Below are 24,220 nucleotides of genomic sequence, written 5' to 3'. Positions count from 1 at the left end.
AATGATTAGTGTCCCTGTACAGTGTAGTCCCCTTTATATCAGAGTGCTCCTAGTAATCTCAACCCCCTCCCCATCAAAGTGCCCCTAACGTCACTGTGCCCTCTTTCACGTTTGGCCCCCATGCACAGTCCTACCTTTAAATAGGGCTAATACCTTGCTAATGTACCAAAATTAAAAAATAAAATAAATATAAATATAAAGCAGCAGCTTAATGTGGGATACACAACACAGGCCAAATAAAAATGAGAAAATAGTCCCAATTGAAGTATGCAAAATCCTTGACTGTTCAGCATAAAAATTCCATTTCCATATAGGAGGATGATATATGAAGATCCCTCTCACAATGACACCACAGTGATTCACGTCATACACGTGCGCCGCCACGTTAAGAAAAACTTGCTAACCAGAAAGCAAGTAAAACAGGCGTGTGGCTATAGCTCAGCCAAGGCCTTATACTTTCACAGATGCTTGTACGGAGAATTGGCCACAGGATGGAACTTAGGTTAACAAGCAGGTGATTACCCACTTGTTAATATGAAAGACTCCCACTCTCTGTGCAGATCTCTGGCTTCTCCCGCCCCCTGCCCTGCTTATAGGACGACACCATCGGCTGGGCAGGAGAGCCAGGAGAGGACACAGCAGGAGTTGAGCGGTGACTGTGGTGGCCCTGTCCGGACTGCAGTCACGGTCCAGGCATTGGGGACCCCTGGCTTGGACCATTCTACGAGGAGAAACTGAAAAGGAGAACTCTCAGACCTTTATTCATTGGGAAGATATCCTATGTTTTAGTAGAGGGATGGGGACTATCCATATTTGTGCTGCCATTGAGTAGGTGAGGAATTGTCTTCTTTCCAGGGAGCATTATTTTATATAATATATTATCAACAAAGTCAACTTAATCTTCTTTATAATTTAAAGCCAAAATATATTTTATACATATCAGGTGGAGCTAGGTTGTGCTGACATCACCATGCATGCTAACATGCATGGTGAAACTGGTATGCCGTTTATCTCACTTATAAGCAGTGCTATCATTACTTTAAAATAAGTATTTTTTTTATCCTTGGTTTTTAATGAAACTGAAGTTATGGTTTTATAGCCTCTTTGTTTGCGGAGAGGAACCTTGAAGATATTTGCATTGTTTGGTGAACAAATTATTATTGCAGCTCTTATGGCCACTTTGTGTATGGAGGTCATAGCTCTCTGATACCGAGGTGACGTGCAGTGCTCACACACTGCTTTCTTGGGCAAGATTATTTTCACTGGCATATTGGATATTAATTCCATATGGACTTTGATAGTTTGCTGTAATATTAAATGAGACTTCATTTCTAGCACAGTGTATTTTGTTTGTGCAGTGTGTTGCTATATATATATATATATAGGATTTATTTCTATATTGACACATAGTATATATTGATTTTTTGTGTGCTGACACAATGGGGGTTATTTACAAAAGGAAAATCCCCTTTGCACTACAAGTGCAAAGTGCACTTGAAATTGCATTGAAAGTGCACTTGGAAGTGCAGTTGCTGTAGATCTGAGGGGGACTTGCAAGGAAAATAAAAAAATAGAATTTTAGCTTGCACATGATTGGATGATAACATTAGCGGAGTTTCCGCTCAGATCTACAGCGACTGCACTTCCAGTGCAAATTCATGTGCACTTTGCATTTGTAGTGCAAAGTGGATTAGCCTTTCGTAAATAACCCCCAATGTTCCATGCTTATGTCTATTCACTTGTTTAAGATCTTTCTGGGATTCATTGTGAAATCTGTTATACACAGAGGGTATAGTGCAGCACACAGGTTGTCACATTAAAAGATAAGATTCATTCAAAAAGTGCCTACAGATAAAGGTCACATCCTTTATTCAAAATACAAAGAAAATTTACCGAACAAAATTATCAATAGATGTAATGGTGCAGTGCTGAAAAAGTAGGCAAACTCTTGGCTCAGCAGACACACTAAGATGTCATAGCAGTCTGTCTCGGGTCATTAGTGTACTTGGACTCTACTCAACAATTCTGAGCAAATTTTTTTAAACTTGTGGTAGCAGCCAAGTTGTTGGTAAATTACATTTTTTAATCTAAGCTAGTTGTTGACTTCTTTAACCCAAGTTTCAACAGTACGGACAATAACCACTTTTTATCTAAAAATGTTTTTGCTAGGAAAAAGATTTGCTAAAATTAATAAAACAAATACCTTCTGGTACCTCTAGTTATTCCACAAAGCAGGTTAAGGGGATATTTTGAATGTGCGCCCTAAAGACTTTATTGATAATGTTTGTAATGTCTTGTCGGAACTGAAATAGTTTGAGGCAGCAACAAATTTTTGCAGGAAGTCGCCCACATCACTATTACATCTGGGGCAGGAAGGGGATTTCAACCAGTTCGGTATATCCATTGGGGAGTCTGGTGGGCCCTACTCTGGAGAAGGTAGAGCTGTAAAATTGGTTGTAAACCCTTATATATCCCAGTGAAGCGATTAGCCTCAGGTGATACACATATTAAACAAATCCTCCTGCATAAGTTGTATTTGCTTATCTGCAGTCTTCTCGTCTACAACCCTTCAAAAGGGCAGACTCGTGTTAAAGTCCTTCTTCATCTGTTAGTATCATGAAGGAGGGGGCGAAGAGCGGCAGTATACCGTGTGAGAGCTGATTGGAGGAATGGGACACACCCCTCTCCACACAGAAAACAGAAGTGACGGAAGGATACAAAGCTATGTTCTGAACAGACAAGCTCTGTGTGCTGAGCTCCCTCCCCCATCACAAATGTATCTCATGTGTTGAGAAAACTTCTCAGAAGTAACACATGATAACAGAGGAATGAAGCACCAGCGAGAAATGACACTTAAGCCTCATACACACGGTCGGACTTTGTACAAACTTTTCCGTGGACTTTTGTACAAAGGGCGTGGTCCACAAGTTTGTATTGCATACACACGGTCGGACTTTTTGACAACAAACACGAACGTAATGACGTCACAACGTACTGACGCCGCTTCAAAAGAGGACGTTCAATGACTCCAGCGCCACCTTTGGTGAACTTTTGTATTGTAGTCTGATCTTTTGCATTGGTTCTGAGCATGCGTGTTTGTACCTTGTACAAAAGTCCGATGCTTTTGCGTACACACGGTCGGACTTTGCTCCATTGGACTTTTGTTGCCAGAAAGTTTGTCCGTTCGCACAGCCAACAAAAGTCCGATGAAAACAGAAAAAGTTTGTCCGATGGAGCGTACACACAGTCGGATGTTGCTCCAAAACAGCTCATTTGCATGTTTGTTGTCAAAAAGTCTGACCGTGTGCACGGGCCTTTAGATTTACTAAAACTGGTGCACTCAGAATCTGATGCAGCTGTGCATGGTAGCCAATCAGCGTCTAACTTCAGATTGTTCAATTAAGCTTTGAAAATAAAACTTGGAAGCCGATTGGTTTCTATGCAGAAGTGAGCCTGATTTTGCACTCTTCAGCTTTTGTAAATAAATCCCTTAGAGCTTTGGAGAGAGAGAGAGAGAGAGAGAGAGAGATATGTAAACACTATAGATATATAGTATGTGCTTAGTTCAGATATCATGACTGAGGTTTACAACCACTTTAAGTACAGCATTTAATATTGCAGCTTATGTATGATGTCATTTAATTGCTACTGTAATGGTCTAATTTTATCCCTGCGATACCGTTGGTGAATGAGCTTTGTACCCATGTTTTTTAAGCGCCTCTTGATGACAGGCAATATACATAAGTGATAAACTTCACTTCTGTATATTGCTGCTATTTATAATAACAGGTTATTACTTGATAAATGATTACAGCTTATGGAGTCATAATGAGCCCCTCTTTTGTAAGTATTGATAAAAATCATCCCTGAGGGATATGAAACTCCTTTATTTGTTGACATTTTTAAAGTGTCATTGCTAAAAACATGATAAACATAAATGGTCCCCAATAATTTCCATTGTTCAAATGTTCCAAGCTTTAAGAGTTCACCTAAATTGGCATTTCCCCATAAGGGGGTATATTTAGTATATGCTATTTACTGTAGTAACATTTTTACTCTATACAGGCATACCCCACTTTTCAGTGCACAATGGGGTTTATTTACTAAAGCTGGAAAGTGCAAAATTAGGCTCACTTCTGCATAGAAATCAATGAGTTTCCAGGTTTTATTACCAAAGCTTATTTGAACAAGCTATGGTTAGAAGCTCATTGGTTTCTATGCAGAAGTGAGCCTGATTTTGCACTTTCCAGCTTTAGTAAACAAACCCCATTGTGTACTTAAAAGTGGGGTATGCCTGTACCCTTTTTTTTCTATCAAGGCTAGGGTAGGGAGTGATTGCAAAATAAGAAAAATTATAGGCTTCCGAGGAAGAAGCCAAAGAAGAGGGGTTGTAAACCCTTACATATATATACCCATTGAAGTGACTGGCCTCAGGTGATACACAGAGATGAAACAACTCCATTTACTTCTATTGTACCAGTCTAACTGCAGCCTTCTTTTCTCTACATTCAAAGTGCTGAATTTTAAAGCTTGACTGAGAGTTCAGAAAAAAGGAAGCAGAGAGCTGAAGTTACACTCTAGAAAGCTCAGTGAGGAGAACTCCAAGAGCTGATTGGAGGGAAGAGAGACGCCCCTCTCCACACAGGAACAGAGCTGTGTTCCTGGAGGTCCCTGCCCTATCACCATTTTTCTCTGTGTCTCTCCTCTGACGTCTTGGTGCCAGGAAGACATCAGAGGAGAGAGCAGAAAACAGAAATGACACTTCATCCTCTCAATTGAGACAAGTACACGCTATAGACGGATATGCTTCCTTCATATTTTATTTCTGAGGTTTACAACCACTTTAAATATTGTTCTTGGACTGCTAATAAAACCACATATTAGAGGATGACAATCCTCCCTCATCCCAGGGTCATTAGAGAGTACTTCGCTTGAATCTAGCCTGACCACATTTGCACACTAGCTCACGAAACAGAGTGTCAATGACATTGAACCTATTTCAGTATCCAGATTGGGGCAGCATGTCTAGTTGGGGAAACGAAAAAATTTGAGTTGATGCAACTGACCATAGACAATGGCAAACACCAGCTCTTACATTTTATCCACAGCCTGCCAATTATGGCTAACAAATTCAGATTCAAGTAATCTCCATATGTACTTCTTCAGAATCTCTCCCATTCTCTGGCACTCCCTGCTCCAGTATGTACAGTCAGATCCTACCTTGTCCGCCTTTAGGCGATCTTTGAAAACTTATTTAGGGAAACCTATTACACCCTCCACCTAAGAACTATACTTGAGTCACCTCCATTAGATCATACCCTGCAGCTATTACCTTTTGTATCACCTCCCCCTCCCTTTAGATCATAAGCTCCATGAGCATGGCCCTTCTATTCCTTCTGTATTGAACTGTATTGTAATCATACTGTCCCCCTTTATATTGTAAAGTGCTGTGTAAACTGTTGGAGCTATATAAATCCTGTATAAAAATGATTTAATCCTTGGGCTGTTTCTATGATTTTGTTTCATTGATTTTCTGCTGTGTCTGAGAGACTTCTGCATGCAGCACTATACTTGTACCTTTGCACTAAATGAAGAATAAGAATATAAAAACCCCATCACCTTAGTGTCATTCGGCATTACAGCGTCCTCACTACTACTTACTAACCTAACTTTCCACTGCAGTAGTACACTCCCTGAATGTGTAAATTATGATGCAGGAAAAAGTTTTCTGCTCTTATTTCCACACTTAAGATGTAAGGTTCTTCATTTTCATCCTGGGCAGAGGGCAAAGACATGGGTAAGCATAGGTACAGCATTTGTACACACAGTCAACTCTGGGAGATCCTTCCCCACATTCAATCCAATAGCAAACAGGTTTTCTCTAGCACCAGCAGCATACCTTATGGAGCAGTGGAAGGCAGAACAAGAGTTATTTGAACTTGTCTCAGCTGTCTGGGAAAAGAACTCCAATCACTCCTCTGCCTTTCAGGTTCTCTGCCATTAAGTGTTTCACCTCCTTGTTTCAGGTATTTCAGTAGAGACAGTTGACGTGTGTATAAAAGCTTTAATCCTCCCCATTTCTCCTACTCTAAGACTATGTCTCAGCAGAGGATGAAACGCATCAGGAAGGACATGGGTGGAGCGTCTGCTTGAGCAATAAAGCTTTGTTGATTTAATGGGATAGCGGTGTGCGGCTCTACAGTTGTTTTTAATCTATGAAAAAAAGGACAACACAACAGAGAAAACTGCAATGTTTACAACCACACATTTCAGACTCCATACATAGTTTGTAAAAAACATAATTTCTTAAAAAAACAAAACAGAAGAATAGCCACTTTGTTGGTGGTAAATAGCAGGTATTTTATTTGTAATGAAAAAGAATTAACTTACGTACCTGACCTATTGCATTTAGTCATGTATTGTAATTGTGTTACTCTACTTTTTGCATCGGAGACAAATATACAATGAACATTCAGATATTACAGATTGCACGCTAGATAAGATTTTCTTCCAGGCCGTGAACATTTAACCACCAAAAAAACATACTGTAATACAGTACAAAATTCCACACTCCAGCCTCAGCCAGTTATTATCAAACTTCTGCTGCCATGTAAATCAATGGCTGTGTTTATGGGCATACAAATTAATAACAGGACAAAAAAAAATATACATCGCACTGACACAAAAAGTCAGCTTTGTTAATTACTCATGCAACAAGTAACAAAACTTGCTGAAATGAAAAATACTTTCTAAAAACTTTTTTTTGCTTCTTTTGACTGCATAAATATTTTATACACAGTTTTTTTTTATGTTACTGAAATCAAATGAATTTCAAAATAATACAGAACAAAAATAAAATTTGGCTGCTACTGCTATTTTACATAAAGGTGCAAAATAATTTATTGGTAGTGTTCTGCTAGTTGGACCTCTCATACAAAGCCTGTTCTATTGGTAAGCATGACAATACAACTAGAGCACATCTTACAGGTACACTGGAAAGTACATGGGTGCTTGTGACGAGCTGCAAGGCAGAACAAAGTGGCAATGAAATTTATAACAGACAAGAGACTGCTCAAATGTCCTGGTGCAAACTGCCTTGAGATGGTCAGCACATACAGTACATATAGCTCCCAGACGCCAATAATAAGTCCCACCCAATCTGCCCATATTTAGGCAAGTCACACCAACCTTTGCCAAGTCATAGGGGTGTAAAAAGTAGGACCTGTGTCCTGTCTGGAAAAAAAGAGGCATGCATATGTTTCATTTTCTGTACAGAAAAAAAGGGCCATACCCTGCCCAATTTTGTTCCCTGCCCTTATTTTTGTGCCTTGTACACTGACAGCACAACAAGGAAATCCTGCACTTATTGGGAAAGCGAATAACATTTACAAGTTATAAGCCTTCCAGAAACAGTAGGAAATGACCACCCCGCCTAATAATCTGAAAGCTAGTGACACACCTGGTAAGACCTGTACTGCAAGACTATCCAGAACTGCAGAACAGAGGTGTGGAAAATAAATGCTGCGGAGCTTCTGCCAAGTCGTTCATGTTCTCGAAGGCCAACATTCTTACATGTGCCGTCACCCACTAGTGATATCTCACGGCATTTGTTCTCACTAAGGGAGATCTCCCTTATAAAATCCTGAAAGCTTTCCCACTTGTCCCTCTCCTAAATAAATGGAGTAAAATGGTGACCTTATTTTTGTTAAAAAAATGATTCTATACATTTAAAATGTCAGTGTTAACGAAAAATAATAAATAATGGCTAAAATACAAAGCTAATTATGTTAATTCCCAATATATTGCTTTTTTGGTGTATTGAAGCTCGTTTATTTTAATTTCATAAGAGTTAAATAAAGCCCTTTTTAAATTGTTAAATACGGCAACGCTTTGCCACAGTCCAGTTTAATTTAAAATTGTACATAATACACTGAACTACTGCATTCAAGAATGGCTTGTGTTGCGTGACACACACATGATCTTAAAATAAGCTGTATTGGCTAAAGAAAAACCATAGTAAATTTTTTGTGGTCCAAAAAGGGCAACATTATGCATTTATGGGACAAATTACAGAGAAAACCTCAGCAGCCACCCACATGAAATATGGCTTTTGCTGAAGAAAAAAAATGTATTGAACACAAAAAACAAAAACAAGAAAACACTAGTCTCAACAGCACTGCTTCTTGTGGACAAATTCATACTTTGCACTGTGTGTTCATTCAAGGCATTTAAATCCTATTTTTTTTCATGCAAACAAGATTGGGCTGCGTGTCCTGTGGAAGAGGGAATCTACAATACTGGTAAATTCATAGTCCCTATATTTTACAGGGTTTATGCATATACAGGTAAAAACATGTGAGGGTGAATTATCTCATTCAGTGCACAGCCCCAAAACCAAAACACATGCACAGACTGAGTGTAACCATATGCATGTACTGAGAGTTTTACTAAAGCTGAATCTAACTTTACGCTGTTTCTTTGGCAGTCACAGTGCAAGCTAGTTATGTATTGGTACCAAGACTTTAGTAAATTACCCCTAATGCTCGACACCAGGCTGGGCCACAGAAAGGGGCATATAGAAAATCTTGGAAACGTACATGTTTAAGGAAGTTGAATAAAACAAGGGTGCAGAGAAAGGTATATCGATGATATATTTCTTGTGTTTATCAATTTTAGTCCCATGTAACAGGCAATTTTGCAATTTCAATAAAAAGGCCAATATTTTATTTACAATAATCTGTACATGACTGCAAGTCTTTTTTTTTCTTCGTAAGCGGCTTATTTGTCCAAAGAAAGCTATCTAAGAGATTACTTGAGAGGATGGGCAGCCCAATGAAACAAACACAAGAAATTATAGGAACTGTTGGTTGGGTGCTTTCTTCAGCTAGCAGACATAGCAGCAGAACTATATATATATTTATAGATGTCTGAAAGCTCACCATTGTCCTCAAAAGTCCACTCTTCAGTGACTTAAAATACAATTTGTATGTGAGCCGAATGATCCCTTTTTACTTGCAGTGTTTAAAACATGATTCAAGGTTGCATGTAAACTTTTTTTTTTTTTTAAACGTTCAAAGTTTAATTTCATAATGTTGATGATAGCACAAGGAAGGGCTCCATGTGGTAATCAAGATGGTCAAAGGTGTACTAGTTCCTTGAAGACTCCTCGGAGCCCCGTTCATGCTGTAAATTATAATAACAGTTCTGACACACTCGCACTGGTGAAGAAATCTTCAGGCGCTTGATCTCAGATTGGAACCGGCTGCACCTATAAAAGGGATAAAGTTTTATTTTTATTAGCCATTGTTTGTGATAGTTCATTGGGCACGTCACATTAACAGTCAGAAAAATTGAATCAACTGTGCAACAGAAATATTAAGTTGTTCTAAAGCCAAAAATGTTTTTACCCTAATGCATTCTATACACTAAAGTATAACTTAAGGTAAAACATTTTTTTTCGTTTTGGATAGAGTGGATAGGGATTAGAATGCCTGTCATTTTTTATTTCTCTCTGTGCCCCTGTTAAGGAGATTCACGCTCTCCGTTTGTCCCATTTACCATTATCTTTGAAAGTAAAAGAAAATCCCAAATTTTTGGTTGTCTCCAGAAAAGTAATAGAGGGGAAATCTTCCAATGGGGACACTAGTTCTGGTGAGGAGGGGGTCCCCAAGGAATTCCCTTAATTTGCAGGAATTTCCCCTAACTTCCTGTTTGGCAATGGGACAGGACGTGTAGTAAAATCTCCGCAATGGGACACGTATGGCACAAAAATAAACTCACAGGGGTTATAACCTTCCATTGCTCTATCCAAAATGAAAAAAAAAAAAAAAGTGTGTCTATAATTTTACTTTAAGGTAAAAAACCATTCCATTTGATGTTCCTCCATCCCCCCTCCCTAAATACTTGAGTCCTGTATCAATCCAGTGCTGTGCCTGTTTGCGGGTCTTCTGTTCTCCAACCCCCCTTTCACAAGCCATTGGCTCCAGCTGCTGTCAGTCAAATCCTGTTAGCAGATCGCAGAACAGAGCCATGCTATGTAGGTCTATGGAAACATACAGCCTGACTCGAGATAAAGCCCACACATGCGCCACCATAGGAAGCCATGGTGGTACAGAGAGATGAGTCTCCGAGAGATCCAGCGGGGGACTGTAGAAAAGGAGGCTCAGGGTTGCTTTGTGCAATACTATTGGACAGAGCAGATAAGTAAAACAGGTTTATTATTTTAGTGTAAAAAAGGACCTTACAACTGCTTTAATCTGAAATGGTTGAGAATACTGTATTCCAGTATTACTGCCTATTTAAACACAGCGTCTTGCAAAAGTATTCACCCTCTTGGATTTTTACCTATTTTGTTACATTACAGCCTTTAGGTCAATGTTTTTTTTAATCTGAATTATATGAGATGGATCAGAACACAATCGTCTAACTGGGTGTAGTAAAATGAGAAAAATATATACATAAAACTATTTTTTTAAAATAAAAAAAATGGTAATTGGCATGTGCGTATGTATTCACCCCCTTTGTTAGAAAGCCCATAAATCATTTGTGAAATGAAGTCCACCTGTATGCAATCTAAGTGTCACATGATCTATCGTTACATATACACACACAACTTTTTGAAAGCCCACAGAGGGCTGCAACACCTAAGCAAGAGGCACCACTAACCAAACACTGCCTTGAAGATCAAAGAACTCTCCAAACAAGTAAGGGGCAATGTTGTTGAGAAGTACAAATCAGGGTTAGGTTATAAAAAAAAATCCAAATCTTTGATGATCCCTAGGAGCACCATCAAATCTATCATAGCCAATGGAAAGAACATGGCACAACAGCAAACCTGCCAAAAGGACGGCCACACACCAAAACTCATGGACCGGGCAAGGAGGGCATTAATCAGAGAGGCAGCACAGAGACCTAAAGTAACCCTGGATAAGCTGCAGAGTTCCACAGCAGAGACTGGAGTATCTGTACATAGGACGACAATAAGCCGTATGCGCCATAGAGTTGGGCTTTATGGCAGAGTGGCCAGAAGAAAGCCATTACTTTCAGCAACAAACAAAATGGCACGTTTTGAGTTTGCGAAAAGGCATGTGGGAGACTCACATAATGTATGGAGGAAGGTGCTCTGGTCTGACGAGACTAAAATTGAACTTTTTGGCCAAAGAAAACTATGTCTGGCACAAATTCAACGCATCACATCACCCAAACGCCACCAGTGAAACATGGTGGTGGCAGCATCATGCTGTGGGGATGTTTTTCAGCAGTCCGGACTGGAAAACTGGTCAGAGTTGAGAGAAAGATGTATGGTGCTAAATACAGGGATATTCTTAAGCAAAACCTGTACCACTCTGTGCAACACTTGAGTGGTTTAAGGGGAAACGTAAATGTATTAGAATGGCCTAGTCAAAGCCCAGACCTCAATCCAATAGAAAATCTGTGGTCAAACTTAAAGATTGCTGTTCACAAGCACAAACCATCCAACTTGAAGGAGCTGGAGCAGTTTTGCAAGGAGGAATGGGCAAAAATCCCATTGGCAAGATGTGGCAAGCTCATAGAGACTTATCCAAAGTGAATTGAAGCTGTGATAGCTGCAAAAGGTGGCTCTAAAAAGTATTGACTTAGGGGGGGGGGGGGGGTGAATAGTTATGCACATTGACTTTTTCTGTTATTTTGGCCTATTTGTTGTTTGCTTCACCATTAAAAAAAAAACCTCTTCAAAGTTGTGGGCATGTTCTGTAAATTGAATGATGCAAATCCTCAAACAATCCATGTTAATTCCACTTTGTGAGGGGGAGATACTGTTGCAAGGCACTGTAGATTTAATTTAAGTTAAGCTGGACAGCTCCATTTTCTGGATTTACAGTGCATACAACTACTCCAACTATTGGGTTTACAATCTGAGCCATTAGCCTGGTATATTGTGTGCCTATGCTCTGTTCACATAGCAAAGCAGAGACCTGTGAAGGTCTCAATCCCGTAGAGTTTTCACCTTAATTTCCTCCAAAAATCCACTTTAACAGCTGCCACATTAGAGTAGACTTATGTGTCAGAGAGCATTCCACAATACAGAAGACTTTCATGGTAGACACTGTTGCCACGTTACAGCTGACTGCCAGAGACAGCCCACTGAAGGGATCTATGGCAGAGTACCAGATACAGGTTTGTTATTCTTTATTGGGTATATGTAAAGTGCATTCAGGTACAGCTTTTTGGGAAATCTGTAAAAACACTTCACTGCTGCCATGATTGGTTGGGGTCCAGGAGGTATTAAAAAAAAAGTTTTTTCTTTTTATTTTTTTAACCGCTTCCCGACCGGCGCATGAAGATGTACGTCGGCAGAATGGCACGAACAGGCAAATTGGCATACTGGTACGTCCATTTAAAATTGCCACCGCGCGTGATTGTCAGGAACCCCGTGAGCCCGACCGCGGGTCCCAACAAGTGACACTGATCTCTGCTCCCTGTGATTGGAGCAGAGATCAGTGATATGTAATCTGTAAATTACAGCCACGCCCCCCCAGTTAGAAACACGCCCCTTAAAGTGGTGTTGCCACCAAAAAATAAAAAATAGTTTAAAATTCTTAAAATAAATAATTGCAATTTTTTTTTTTACTCACCTCTAAATGCCTGTTGCTAGGGGGTCCCTTGTAGTCTGCCTTCTTCATTGCCCAGGCTGGGGACATCACTTCCCCTCACGCCGCACAGTCATCTGGGACCTGTCACGTGTCCCAGATGACTGTGCGGTGTATCACGTGAAGCCACAGCCTGGTGCCCACAGTAAGCTAGCAAAATGGTCCGGGGCTTAAGTGGTTAAGAGATGCATAGAATATACTGTCTGAATCTTTATTTATGAGACATTTTACAGAAAAAAAGTAAAGAAATGTATTTTTGCTAGAAGAGATATTACTTACTTTTGGCAAAAAAGCTGGCCACAGTTTCTACAGTGATGTCTCCTCTCTGTTAAGGAAAACCTCACTGCACATCCTGAACAGCTGTCCATTCCTTCATCCTTTACCCAGTGGTCAGCAGCAGATCGCCCTGGTTGATCGCTTACAGACCAGCTGAACACTCGGCCTCTGCCGTCACCAATCAAAATCCTGCTGTGATCCCTGTAGAATAAAAACAGAACAGAACAACAGGTTAGAGAACACTATTAAAAATCACCAGCTGGTTGTACGTTGTGTTCTAGCCATTTACTTCTAGCTGCCAACTCTTTTCCTATTACATTTTTTTTTTGGGGGGAGGTGGGGGGATATGAAGTCTCAATTAGAGAAGGAGGAGCGTGCCACATAATGGGTGCCACTGTGCATGAAAGGGTAGAAGTGTCAAATAGAAGATGCTAGTGAGATGACCGATATCAAGGTAATCACTACTCTTATATTATCCCGTTTTTTTTTTTTTTTTGATCCAGAACGAGTGACAATACATCTTTTAATTAAATTATAAAACATAGATGAATCAAGAATGTTAGAAATGTACACAGGACAATTGCTTACACAGTCGCTCTATTAGTTGACTGTTTTTTACACTCATGCAGCTCTGTAGAGTGGCAAGTCATTGATACAACACACATTTATAACTTCTTTAAATGCAGCTAACCAGAAATCTTTATATTTACAGGGAACACAGACAATGAATAAATAAATAAGTGATAGGGAATCTCAAGATTCATGGATTTCAGTAACATTTTGACTGCTGAAGCCAAATTGAAAAAGTGTTGACTAGATCTTTGGCACATGGAAGTTGCTTTCAGCGTAGGAAAATAGGACATGACTAAGAGCTGATAACATTCAAACCACACCCGTCCTAGCCTTCTATTGCACAGCTTGCAGATGGGGATTCATCAGCTTATACAGAAGAAAGAATCTGGCAGATATTCTGCCAACTTGCCTGTGAACAGCTGAAACAGATAAGCCCCACAAAACTATCAACTTGATATCTATAGGCAGATACAAGACACAAATGAACACAGTTCTATAATTAATATATCGTTAAATGTATCTTTTTTAATGCAAGTCTGAGAATTGGACTTGGTACCACTCTTTTGCTGTCCCTGTACAGCAGTGCTCACAGAGGAGAGGGAGAAGCTGCACAAGCAGACAGTCAAGTCTGCTACAGTGCAGATGCAGACAGATGTTATCATCAGTTTGCGGTTTCGACTTTTAATGTTCAGTCACAGGTTGGGGGTGAGGAAAAGACCTGTAAAGTTGGCCATAGACGATTTTCTTTCCTGCAACCACAGGTTGATGGGGGAATCCCTCTGGCGGAGGCATTTTGTTCTCTCGGCGGGGGGACCTGTCCTTGCTGGGAGAACACAATAATTACTGCTAGTGGCTATACTAGCCGCTAGCAATAATCACACACAAAATCTGACAGGCTGGTTGTACCCAAGTTGATTGCTCAATCAACTTGGGTACAATCAGTCTGCCCATTCATGGCTCGAATCTCAAACCCCCTATGACCAGCTTAAAGTGGTTCTGAAGCCTAAACATTTACCTTAATGCATTCCTTGTATCAAGGTAAAAAATGTTTAGGCATTGCCCCTCATCCCCCCTAATACTTACCTGAGCCCTCATTCGACCCAGTGCTGTGCACGTCTGCATCTCGTCTCTCTCCTCACTTCCGGATCTTACTGCCTTTCCCTGGGGCACAAAGCCAATGATGAAGGAGTTGGGGGCGGGGCCGAGTCCTGCTGTCTGTGTCAATGAGAGCGAGCACGCACAAGTGCCCCCACGGAAAGGGCTTCCCGTGGGGGCACTGAACATATTTGGGGGGGGCAGGAGTGCCAGCAGGGGACCTGAAAAGAGGTAGTTTGGGGCTGCTCTGTGCAATTATTGCACAGAGCAGATAAATATGGAGATGTTTGTTATTTTTGTTTTTAAATATCCTATTTGTTTTTAAATATCCTTTACAATCTCTTGAAGTTAAAATGCAGCAGAGAAAGATCAGGTCCCCTTGCCTACCAGGCAATACTGTATAGCAGAGCTGTGTAAATATCAGGTCTAAACTTACAAAATACAAATCCTTTTGAAAGGTTAAACAGCCATCATATATTTATCTCCTGTGTGTATTTAGATCAGCTTTAAAATGCAAACCAATTTTCACTTGCAGAGGGGTTATTAGTCACTTTACATTAAAGTGAAATTATTTAAAACTAAAACAAGATGCTAGGTCTACTTGAAAAGACCTTTGGTTTTAAAATATAACAGTATTTGGAAATGACTAGTTAGGGAAGGTCTGTTCATCCTCCAATGACATATACACCAGGTCATCTGTGAACTTCTCTTTGACTCACAGTGTGTCTGCATGTGGCACTTATGGGAGGAAAAGATTATTAACCCAAATCCCAATCAAACTGGCACAAATGATGCGGAGAATGAACCCAATGCTTGCAAGTTTCTCAAGGTCCTACCCCAGAAAGCACTTATTTTACACTTCTATGTACCAATAGCTCTTACAAAATATCATCTACATGCCTGTGCATGATTTAAAACGATAAGATCACCTTTTGTAACAGCTGTAATAATTATTAAAAAAAACTCTGCCCGTCCACACCATTCATTCACAGTGTTCTGTGAGTGTGAAAACTATAAGTACTGACAAACTTTGCGGCTGTGGGCTTGTAGTTTTCAATGAACTACTAGGGCGCTGTTGATTGCTCTAGGTAGTCCATCGAGTCTTCCTGTCCGAGTGTAACTTCCTGCTTGTACAAGGTACAAGCACACAGCTTACACAGACTGTCTGCAAGAACCCTGCAAAGCAGATCGCTGGTGCAATGCTTTGCAGGCCCATAGTAAAAAAATAAATAAAATAAATAATAATTGCACATTTTTACACCTGCAAAAATGTGCATTTATTATATTTTTTTTTTTTTTTTACAAAGGTGAACTTGTTCTTTAAGGTATTCCTCTTAACTCACTTGGATATACCCAGTGCAGTTATCTCTGCAGGATGTGCATTGTCTTTCCGGTCAAATGCTGTATGCATAGTAAGTTTGCTTCGAAATACCAACTGTCGCTCCCATCTGTATCCTGCAACAAAGAGAAATAAGGGAACTTGTTTACACGGAGCACTTCTGAATATAGGCACAGACAACTGTCCTACATTACAATGAATGCATCAACGATGTTTAGGGTGTACGAATTATCTACTGATATTAAACATTTAGCAATGATACTATTAATGATGAAAGATTTTAAAGGCTTCAACAATGCATTGTAGTGAGTAGAGCAGAATTTGTAAATTATAACAGCTTCAGTCCACAGTGCTTCTCAAATAGTGCTTGCTGGAGAGAGTTTGTGGTAAGTAAAGAGAAACATCACTTACCTGTTTTCAGTTTGTTATAGTGCCGGACCTCCTGCTGGCTTGTCTGGCCACTGCTCTGAGCTTGTGGGAACTGTTTAGAATGGCCTTCAGAATAGTTTACCACTATAAAGCCATCTTTTTCATCCAGGCTCAGCTGATCCGACCAGCGCCTGGAGTCCTCGGATCCACTATCTCCGGACCATGCTGCCAAGCCAGCCCTGGCAGAAGATGCCCTTGCTCGATGCACAACGTTGCTAGGCTGAGCTTGGCTGTCCTTTGATGCAGTGTCCTGACTGGAGCTTTGATCTTCTACATCAGAGTCACTGCTTTCATCATCCTGAGCTTCGGTTCCTGTAAGCAAACAATGGTGATCACTCTGTCATCGGTAGGCTCAAAATTATGAAGACTGCTTCCTAGGCAAATTCAGGGGAAAAAATACCTAAATGTGTCTCTGAGCACTCATCTGGCAACTCGATGGCATCTGCGGGTTCTGGAGCGGGCGTCTCTGGCACTTGTAAAAACTCCATCCTCCAAAACTATAAGTAAAAGCGTAGCAAGATCAGAAATAAACCATATTTATATTTGGAAAGTACTTTGTTTAAAAAAAGTTGAATTATACAACATATTTCTGAAACAACTGTGTTCACCTGCAGACTGAGTGGCCAGTGTAGTGACCTTCTGTACAAAACCTTTACTACTGGACTACAAAGTGATTCTAAAGGTTGTTATTTAAAAAAAAAAAAAAAGAAGATGGATGGGGAGGGGGGCAGATTTGCCAGCGACAGACATGTCCAGCTGAAGCTCCACATCTCTCGGGACTCCTCGGTTGATAGACACCTGCAAGGCATGGCAAACTGAAAATAATCTTACCAAAAGCCTCCTCAGTGCCTCAGTGACCCTGTGTTATACTTACCTGCTCTGTGCAACGGTCTTGTACACAGCAGCTTTGATCCTCTTCTTTTTGGGTCCCCTGTCGATGGTTATGGCTCCTCCCCCACTGCTGAGTGCTCCTGATAGCAAGACTCTTCCTATGCGGGCACACGAGCAGGCTTACTTCTGTAAATGTTGATAAGGGGGGGAGCTGCATCTGGAAGTTTTTTTACCTTACCATAGAATGCATTAAAGGAGAAGTTCACCTTTGGGAACATGTTACACGTGCCACTTGATTTTTGGGTAGAACATATAACATGTTCCCAATGCTGCAGTTGTTGCTCACTGTCCAGAGCTCTGCTCTGTGTATGAATGAACTACAAGTCCGGACAGCCTTAGCAGCTGTCAGCTTGTAGTTCTCAAAGAACTACCATAACGCTGTGGAGTGCTGTGGTAGTTCATTGAGTCTCGCTGTCAGCAAATATTGGCTTAGCCGTACGGTATGTACAGATACACTGACAGCGTGCAGGAGACCTGCATGGCATCTCCTGATTGTTGGTGCAATGCTATACAGGCTTCTACTACAAAACATAATAAATGCACTTTTTTTTACCTGCAAAGAGACGTGCATTTATTATTTTTTGTACAAAGGTGAACTTATCCTTTAAGGTAAAAAAACATTTGCCTTTAGAACCACTTTAACTTGAATGAAACCTTGCAAAAGCTTCCTAGTGGCTCATTTTTAATGACCCCCTAAAGAGAACAAAGTCAGTTGACGTTTGTTATTTTTCAAAAATCTAAACATCTGCAGAAACTTTCCAAACCAAACTAAAATCCTGTCAAGTTCAAACATAAGTATATCATCATTTTAGCTATATAATAACAATATATAAACAGAAATAATGTGCAGTATACCATGCCAGATAACAGGGCAGCCCAAGTTTATAAAAAAATCAAGTTAACAATAGCAAGCGGTTTATAGGTGGCTCAGGATTATTATACAGCTCTGCTTTTTAAAACACAACTTGAATAATAAGGCAATTGTGTGTTAGTACAAGATTGGCAAATGATATAGAATTATAGATTTATTTATAATAAAGAATATGCTACCCCAAAATTTTATATTTCTGATATGCGTCTGTTGTACCATGTACTTGCTTTAAAAAGTATCCTGTTCGCATATTTTCTCCTTTGTGTGAAATACCTGGTTATCCTGTCAGTCTCCCTCTGCTTTCTGATTTCAAACTAACCACACTAAGCATGAGAGCACATCCATCCCAGTGTGGACAGTTTTCTGACTGTGCTGGAAGCCTGTCTTCCAGTGGTCATACTTTTGCTGACTCCCCCCTTCACTGGTAAGATCAGTGTCCTGTTTCTCCCCCACCTTTGTAAACCTTTTATACGGCTGAGAACAGAAATTATGTGAACACTTATAAAAAAAATAAAAAAAAAGGTATTTATTTTTTAAATATGTATACACAGATGTTTTGCATTTCATTTCTATTTTAAACTGAAAGGGTTATTTTACAAGGTGACGGTTCATATATACTTTAAGAGGTACTAATGGCAGTTTAATTTTAAAGCGGTGGTAAAGTCCACTTTTTGATTTATTCCTACAGCTAAGTCTATAATTAGGCTTACCTGTGGGTACAGTAAATATCTCCTAAACATTCACAGTTTAGGAGATCTATACTTTAGTAGCAGCCGGGGACATCACCGATGCATGCACACTGCACTCTGAATGGATGCTGCCGTCCATTCAGAGCTCTGTGCCCGGGAACCCAGAAGGAAGACTGGGTAAAGATGGAATCTCCAACAGCAGTGATGGCATGCCGCTGGAGGGTTTCATTTTAATGCAAGTCTGTTATATTGTGCTAGTATGTGGTGCATACTAGCAGATTATGGCGTTCTCCTGTAGGGGTCCAACTTTTTTTTTTTTGCACTTTACTACCGCTTTAGGTGCCTCTGTCAATTATATTTTTCTCTCCAACTCCCTCAATCTATTTGCTATTACTGAAACCTGGCTCAAGGAATACAACACTGCCTCTCCAGCTGCCCTCTCTGGACTCACTTACCCAGGCCCAGTGGATGAAAAAGAGGCAGAGTTGAACTTCTCCTTTCCCCACAAAGCACCTTCCAGGTTCTTCCCACACCTAGCTCTCTTTCACTCTGTTCTTTTGAAGTGCACCACATTTGTCTTTTTTTCTCCATTTTGTCTGAGGACTGCAGTAATTTACAGCCCTCTGCTCAGTTTAATGCTTTCACGATGGCTTCTCCGCATGGCTACCCTACTTTCTCTCCTCCGAAGTACCCGCCATCATCCTCGGCGACTTCATTATTCCAATTAATGTTAACATCTCAGCCACTTATCAACTACTCAACTTAACCTACTCTTTTAACCTAATGGACATAAATAAACCATCACTCTCAACCTCATTCTCCAGCTCTACAACCTCTCCAACACCCTCTTTCCTATCTCCGATCACAGCCTTATCTGTTTCCCACTCTCCTACCTCCCCTGCTGCTAACCTGCAAACAGTTACCCGCAGGAACCTTCTCCACCTTAACTCTTTCCTTCTTCATTCTGCTACTGACTGCCTTTATGATAAAATCGCACCCTGTCCTGCCCAGACCTGATCACATCTGTCTACAACATACGGTCATCCTCCCTGGACATAGTTGTTCCTCTTTTTACACACAGAACCAGGCCTAATCTGCTACAACCCTGGCAAACAGACAACACCAAAAAAGTCTTCAGAGACACAGCCGTGCTCTTGAGCAAGCATGGCATAAAACGAAATCCCTGAAAGACTTCAACAAATCTGCCCTTCTCAAATACAACTCATGCCTCCAACTCTGCGAAACAAACCTACTACACCACTCTCATCAAAACCTTGTTTCCTACCCTCAATCTCTCCCCCCCCACTAACTTACTGCCTAGGAGATTGGCAATCATTTAAAAACAAAATTGACACAATTTCTAATGAGATATCCAGCGCTCAGCTTCTTCCCCAAACCAGCACACCGGGTCCTCACCACTTTCAATACTTCAGCCATGTTACCACTCAGGAAGTTGCCAAACTTATTTCCACGTTTCACCTCACCACGCTGCCCCTCACAATTACTGCAACCCCCTTCCTGCTCTATCGTAAACTCTCTAACCCACATCTTCATCCCCTGCTTCTCCTCTGGCACCTTTACCTCCCCGCTCAAACATGCACTAGTTACCCCCATACTTAAAAAAAAAACCCTCACTGGACCCCCACCTGTTTGAATAACTTAAGACCCATCTCCCTGCTCCCATTTGCCTCCAAGCTTCTTGAACACCTTGTCCACAACCGTATGAGCTCCTACCTCACTGACAACAACCTTCTCGATCCCCTACAGTTTGGCTTCTGCCCACAACATTCCAATGAAACTGCCCTATTAAAACTCACCACCGACCTAATAACGGCTATAACCAACGGCCAGTACTCCATATTCATACTCTTAGACCTTTCTGCTGCCTGCAAAACAGTTGCCCACCCAATCCTCCTCAACAAACTTCACTTTTTTGGCCTCTGTAATTCTGCTCTTTCCTGGTTCTCTCCTAACTATCTCAGCGCACTTTCAGTGTCACAAATACCATCTCCTCCACTCCGCTTCCTCTTTCTGTTGGGGTACCCCCAAGTCGCCATCCTCGGGCCCCTCCTATTCTCTCTATATTCCCTCCTATGGCTTTCAATACCACCTCTATGCTGATGACACCCAAATCTATGTCTCCACTCTTCAACTCACCCCCTCAATCTCCTTATGTTTCACAAACTCACTGAGCGACATAGTGTGGATGTCACACCACTTCCTCAAACTCAATCTTTCCAAAACTGAGCTTGTAATATTTCCTCCTCCCCGATTCCCTGCCCATGATTTTACCATTGGTCCCTTTACACACCCCAAGGTGCTGGGGGTAATCCTAGACTTTGACCTCTCAAAGCCCCCACATCAAATCAATGGCTACAATTTGCAGCATTAACCTCCGCAACATTTCCAGAATTCGCTCCTTCCTAACAAACGACACAAAACAACTTATTCATCCCCTGGTTATCTCCCACCTTGAGTATTGCAACTCCATCCTCACTGGCCTACCTTTACACAGGCTACCCCCTTTCAGTATATTGTGAATTCTGCAGATAGTCTAATACACCTTACTAACCGATCTGTGATTGCTGCTTCTCTCTGCCAATCCCTTCACTGGCTTCCCCTACCCCCCTGTATAAAATTCAAGATACTAACCACAACACAAAAGGCCATCCACAATATCGCCCCCAGCTATCACCAACATCATCTGCAGATATCGCCCAAAATGTCCTCTTAGCTCCCCAAGATCTCCTGTTTTCTAGCTCCCTTATTTGCCTCCAGGACTTCTCCAGAGCCTCTTCCATTCTCTGAAACTCCCTGTCCCAGTATGTCTGGTCAGCCCCTACCCTGTCCACCTTTAGGCAATATATAAATCATTTATAATAATTATTAATAGTGTTAACATGTACTTACACGAACCACTCCATCTGAATGTCCTGTGACAATGACATTCTGGGTGTCCCATTCATTCATTTCAGACACACAGCAGCACAGTATTTGTTGGCTTCTTCCAGTGAAGGTATTCACACTGACAATGGGATTGCCATTTATACTCCATACATGTATGTATGTGCCAGCACAGGACACAATGTCACCCTGCAAACAAAAATGGATTTTAAATTCAGCACAAGACCTTGTAAAATGCATATGAACACACACGAAAAAAAATCTAGATTGTTCACTTACAATTTTGCTAGACAATATAACAATATAATACATTTGATCTGTCACACCAAATGCTAAAGAATTATTTTTATATTCCCATGGGCAATCATTAAAGCTTAATTTTAGAGGTTTCATAAATAAATGTAACAGTGTAAACCCAATTTAGTAAGTTAATGTGATACTGTATATAAATTGTTTATGAAACTTTTGTCTCTCAATATCAGTGAATGTGAACTCTGATCTCCACTTTAGCACATATCACCTGATCACATTTCCAGGCTTTCAGTTATGTGACCAGCACTAGAGGGAGCTGCACTGCCTGCAATAAAGTGTATCAGCATCTCTTATTTTTTCACCACAGTGAGGATGCTAACATTTGAGCATAGGGTAGTTTTGCAAAAGTCCACTTTATGTTTTTTGGGGGTTTCTAAAGTGTCATAATAATTTCTAGGCAGTCTTTGTCCTCTCACATAGTGAACTATACCGCACAAGGGGTAACACTCACTACTATGACCGCCTATGTGGTGGGGGTGTTATATTTTACTGTAAAGACCAGGTTAACAGTACTGACACTAGTGCTGGGGGCTATTTTTGCATTCACCGACGCAAATGCTAGGGGCTTTTTTTGTGTGTTCACAGACATTAATGCTGGGGGTCATTATTGCATCCACTGACACCAATGCTGGGGGTTATTAATGCATCCATTGACACCGGTGCTGGGGTTTATTACTGCATCTACTGAAAACAATGCTTGGGGTTATTATTGCATTTGCTGACACCAATGCTGGGGGTTATCAATACATCCATTGACACCAGTGCTGGGGTTTATTACTGCATCTGCTGACAACAATGTTAGAGGTTATTATTGCATCCCCTAACACCAATGCTGAGGGTTATTCTTACATCCATTAACACCAATGTTGGGGAGGGAATTATTATTACATCCACTGATACCAATATTGGGATTTATTATTGCTTCGACTGACACCATTGTTTGTTTTATTATTGCGTCCACAGTCACCAATGCTATGGGTTATTCAACTCTGACTTCTTCAGTATGCATTGCAATACGTTGCAAAAAATGCAGCAGTGTGATAACATGCTGCTATTCTGCAGCCCTTTGGAGGTATCAGGGGCTGCACTTGAGACCTTTCTATAATTTTGCAGTTAACCACGACTGATCTACTTAATACTATCATAACCACATGTGAAGGCACACATAGGTTTTCAGAACATTATATTTTTTCACTATGGTAGTTCTTTTAAATGTGACTACATGTAAACCTTTAGTTAACAATATGCCCCCTTATGCCAATACTTACTGTTAACTCATTTATACAAAGAGCGGACACTGGAGCTCTGTGTCCACGTAACTGGGTCACGAATGACAGCTTGTTAAGGTCCCAGATAATGCATGTTCGGTCACGTGATCCGCTTACAACTATGTGATAGGCCAGGGAGGCAGTCAAGCAGGTAACGGTGTCTGTATGCCCAATCAAAGCCTGGAAAATATGAAAGAAATGTACTTGAAATGGAGCACACACTGGAAACAGATGCTCACATTATGATACATTAGATAAGTACTGTAATATACATGTGATGAATAGATTGTGAGTCCATGTTCACAGGTTGATTGAAATCTATTGGAATATCTCTGCTGCACAAAAATTTTTAAAATAAAAACGTTTTTAATACTCTAATCAATGACCTGATACTCCAGGGACATTTGATAATTTCAACCAATCTTACAATTGTCACTAAATAAACAAAGATTGGAGAGGGTCTACACTGGCCTGAATGGTTTGACCATTAGCCTATAAAATGAAAAAGTATGCCTGAATAAGCTAAAATAGCTAACTGTTCCTCAAAATGTCTGGCATGGATTTTGTAAATGTAACCCTTGTTTTTTGTATATCAAATGGATCACATCCAAAATTTTGTAGAATTAAAGCAGAATTCAATAACAAAAAAACGTTATTCTCCACACATTGATAAATGATGCTACTGACCTGTTTCAGAGTTAGGGCTTTAGCCTTCTCCTTTGAGGTCCCGACTTCCCATACACAAATGACTGTACTGGTTCCTCCAGTGATCACTAGTTTGGGGTTTGGGCAAATGGCACACAAGATCTGGCCCCATTCAGATAAGCATTCGTACACAACAACTGCCTGCAATGCAAAGCAAAACAAAACAAAATCCAGGGATTTAATGACATTGCTAACGGCAATCACAGTTAAAGCCTTATAAGATACTGGAAGATTTCCAT

The 24,220-nt window shown here is 40.6% G+C and overlaps 1 protein-coding gene across 4 annotated transcripts in view; it reads right to left on the bottom strand.

The window, feature by feature from the left end:
• Nucleotides 1-6,335: 6,335 nt before the first annotated feature.
• WDFY3 (WD repeat and FYVE domain containing 3) overlaps nucleotides 6,336-24,220 on the bottom strand; it is a 367,376-nt gene continuing 349,491 nt past the window's right edge. For all 4 annotated transcript variants that reach the window (XM_077476410.1, XM_077476412.1, XM_077476411.1 and 1 more), the window contains 8 exons: nucleotides 23,964-24,122; nucleotides 23,277-23,456; nucleotides 21,703-21,885; nucleotides 16,742-16,838; nucleotides 16,324-16,653; nucleotides 15,917-16,028; nucleotides 12,909-13,106; nucleotides 6,336-9,268 (listed from right to left, as the gene is read on the bottom strand). In XM_077476410.1, the coding sequence (XP_077332536.1) occupies nucleotides 9,148-9,268; nucleotides 12,909-13,106; nucleotides 15,917-16,028; nucleotides 16,324-16,653; nucleotides 16,742-16,838; nucleotides 21,703-21,885; nucleotides 23,277-23,456; nucleotides 23,964-24,122 (1,380 nt within the window). In that variant the 3' untranslated portion in view covers nucleotides 6,336-9,147. The remainder of the gene's footprint in view (nucleotides 9,269-12,908; nucleotides 13,107-15,916; nucleotides 16,029-16,323; nucleotides 16,654-16,741; nucleotides 16,839-21,702; nucleotides 21,886-23,276; nucleotides 23,457-23,963; nucleotides 24,123-24,220) is intronic.

Source organism: Lithobates pipiens, unplaced genomic scaffold, assembly GCF_037356315.1.
Source record: "Lithobates pipiens isolate NorthernLeopardFrog02 unplaced genomic scaffold, aLitPip1_a1.2 Scaffold_13, whole genome shotgun sequence".
Taxonomy (NCBI): Eukaryota; Metazoa; Chordata; class Amphibia; order Anura; family Ranidae; genus Lithobates; species Lithobates pipiens.
The sequence above is the reverse complement of the archived record's forward strand: the minus strand, read 5'-3'. Positions and strand labels throughout refer to the sequence as shown.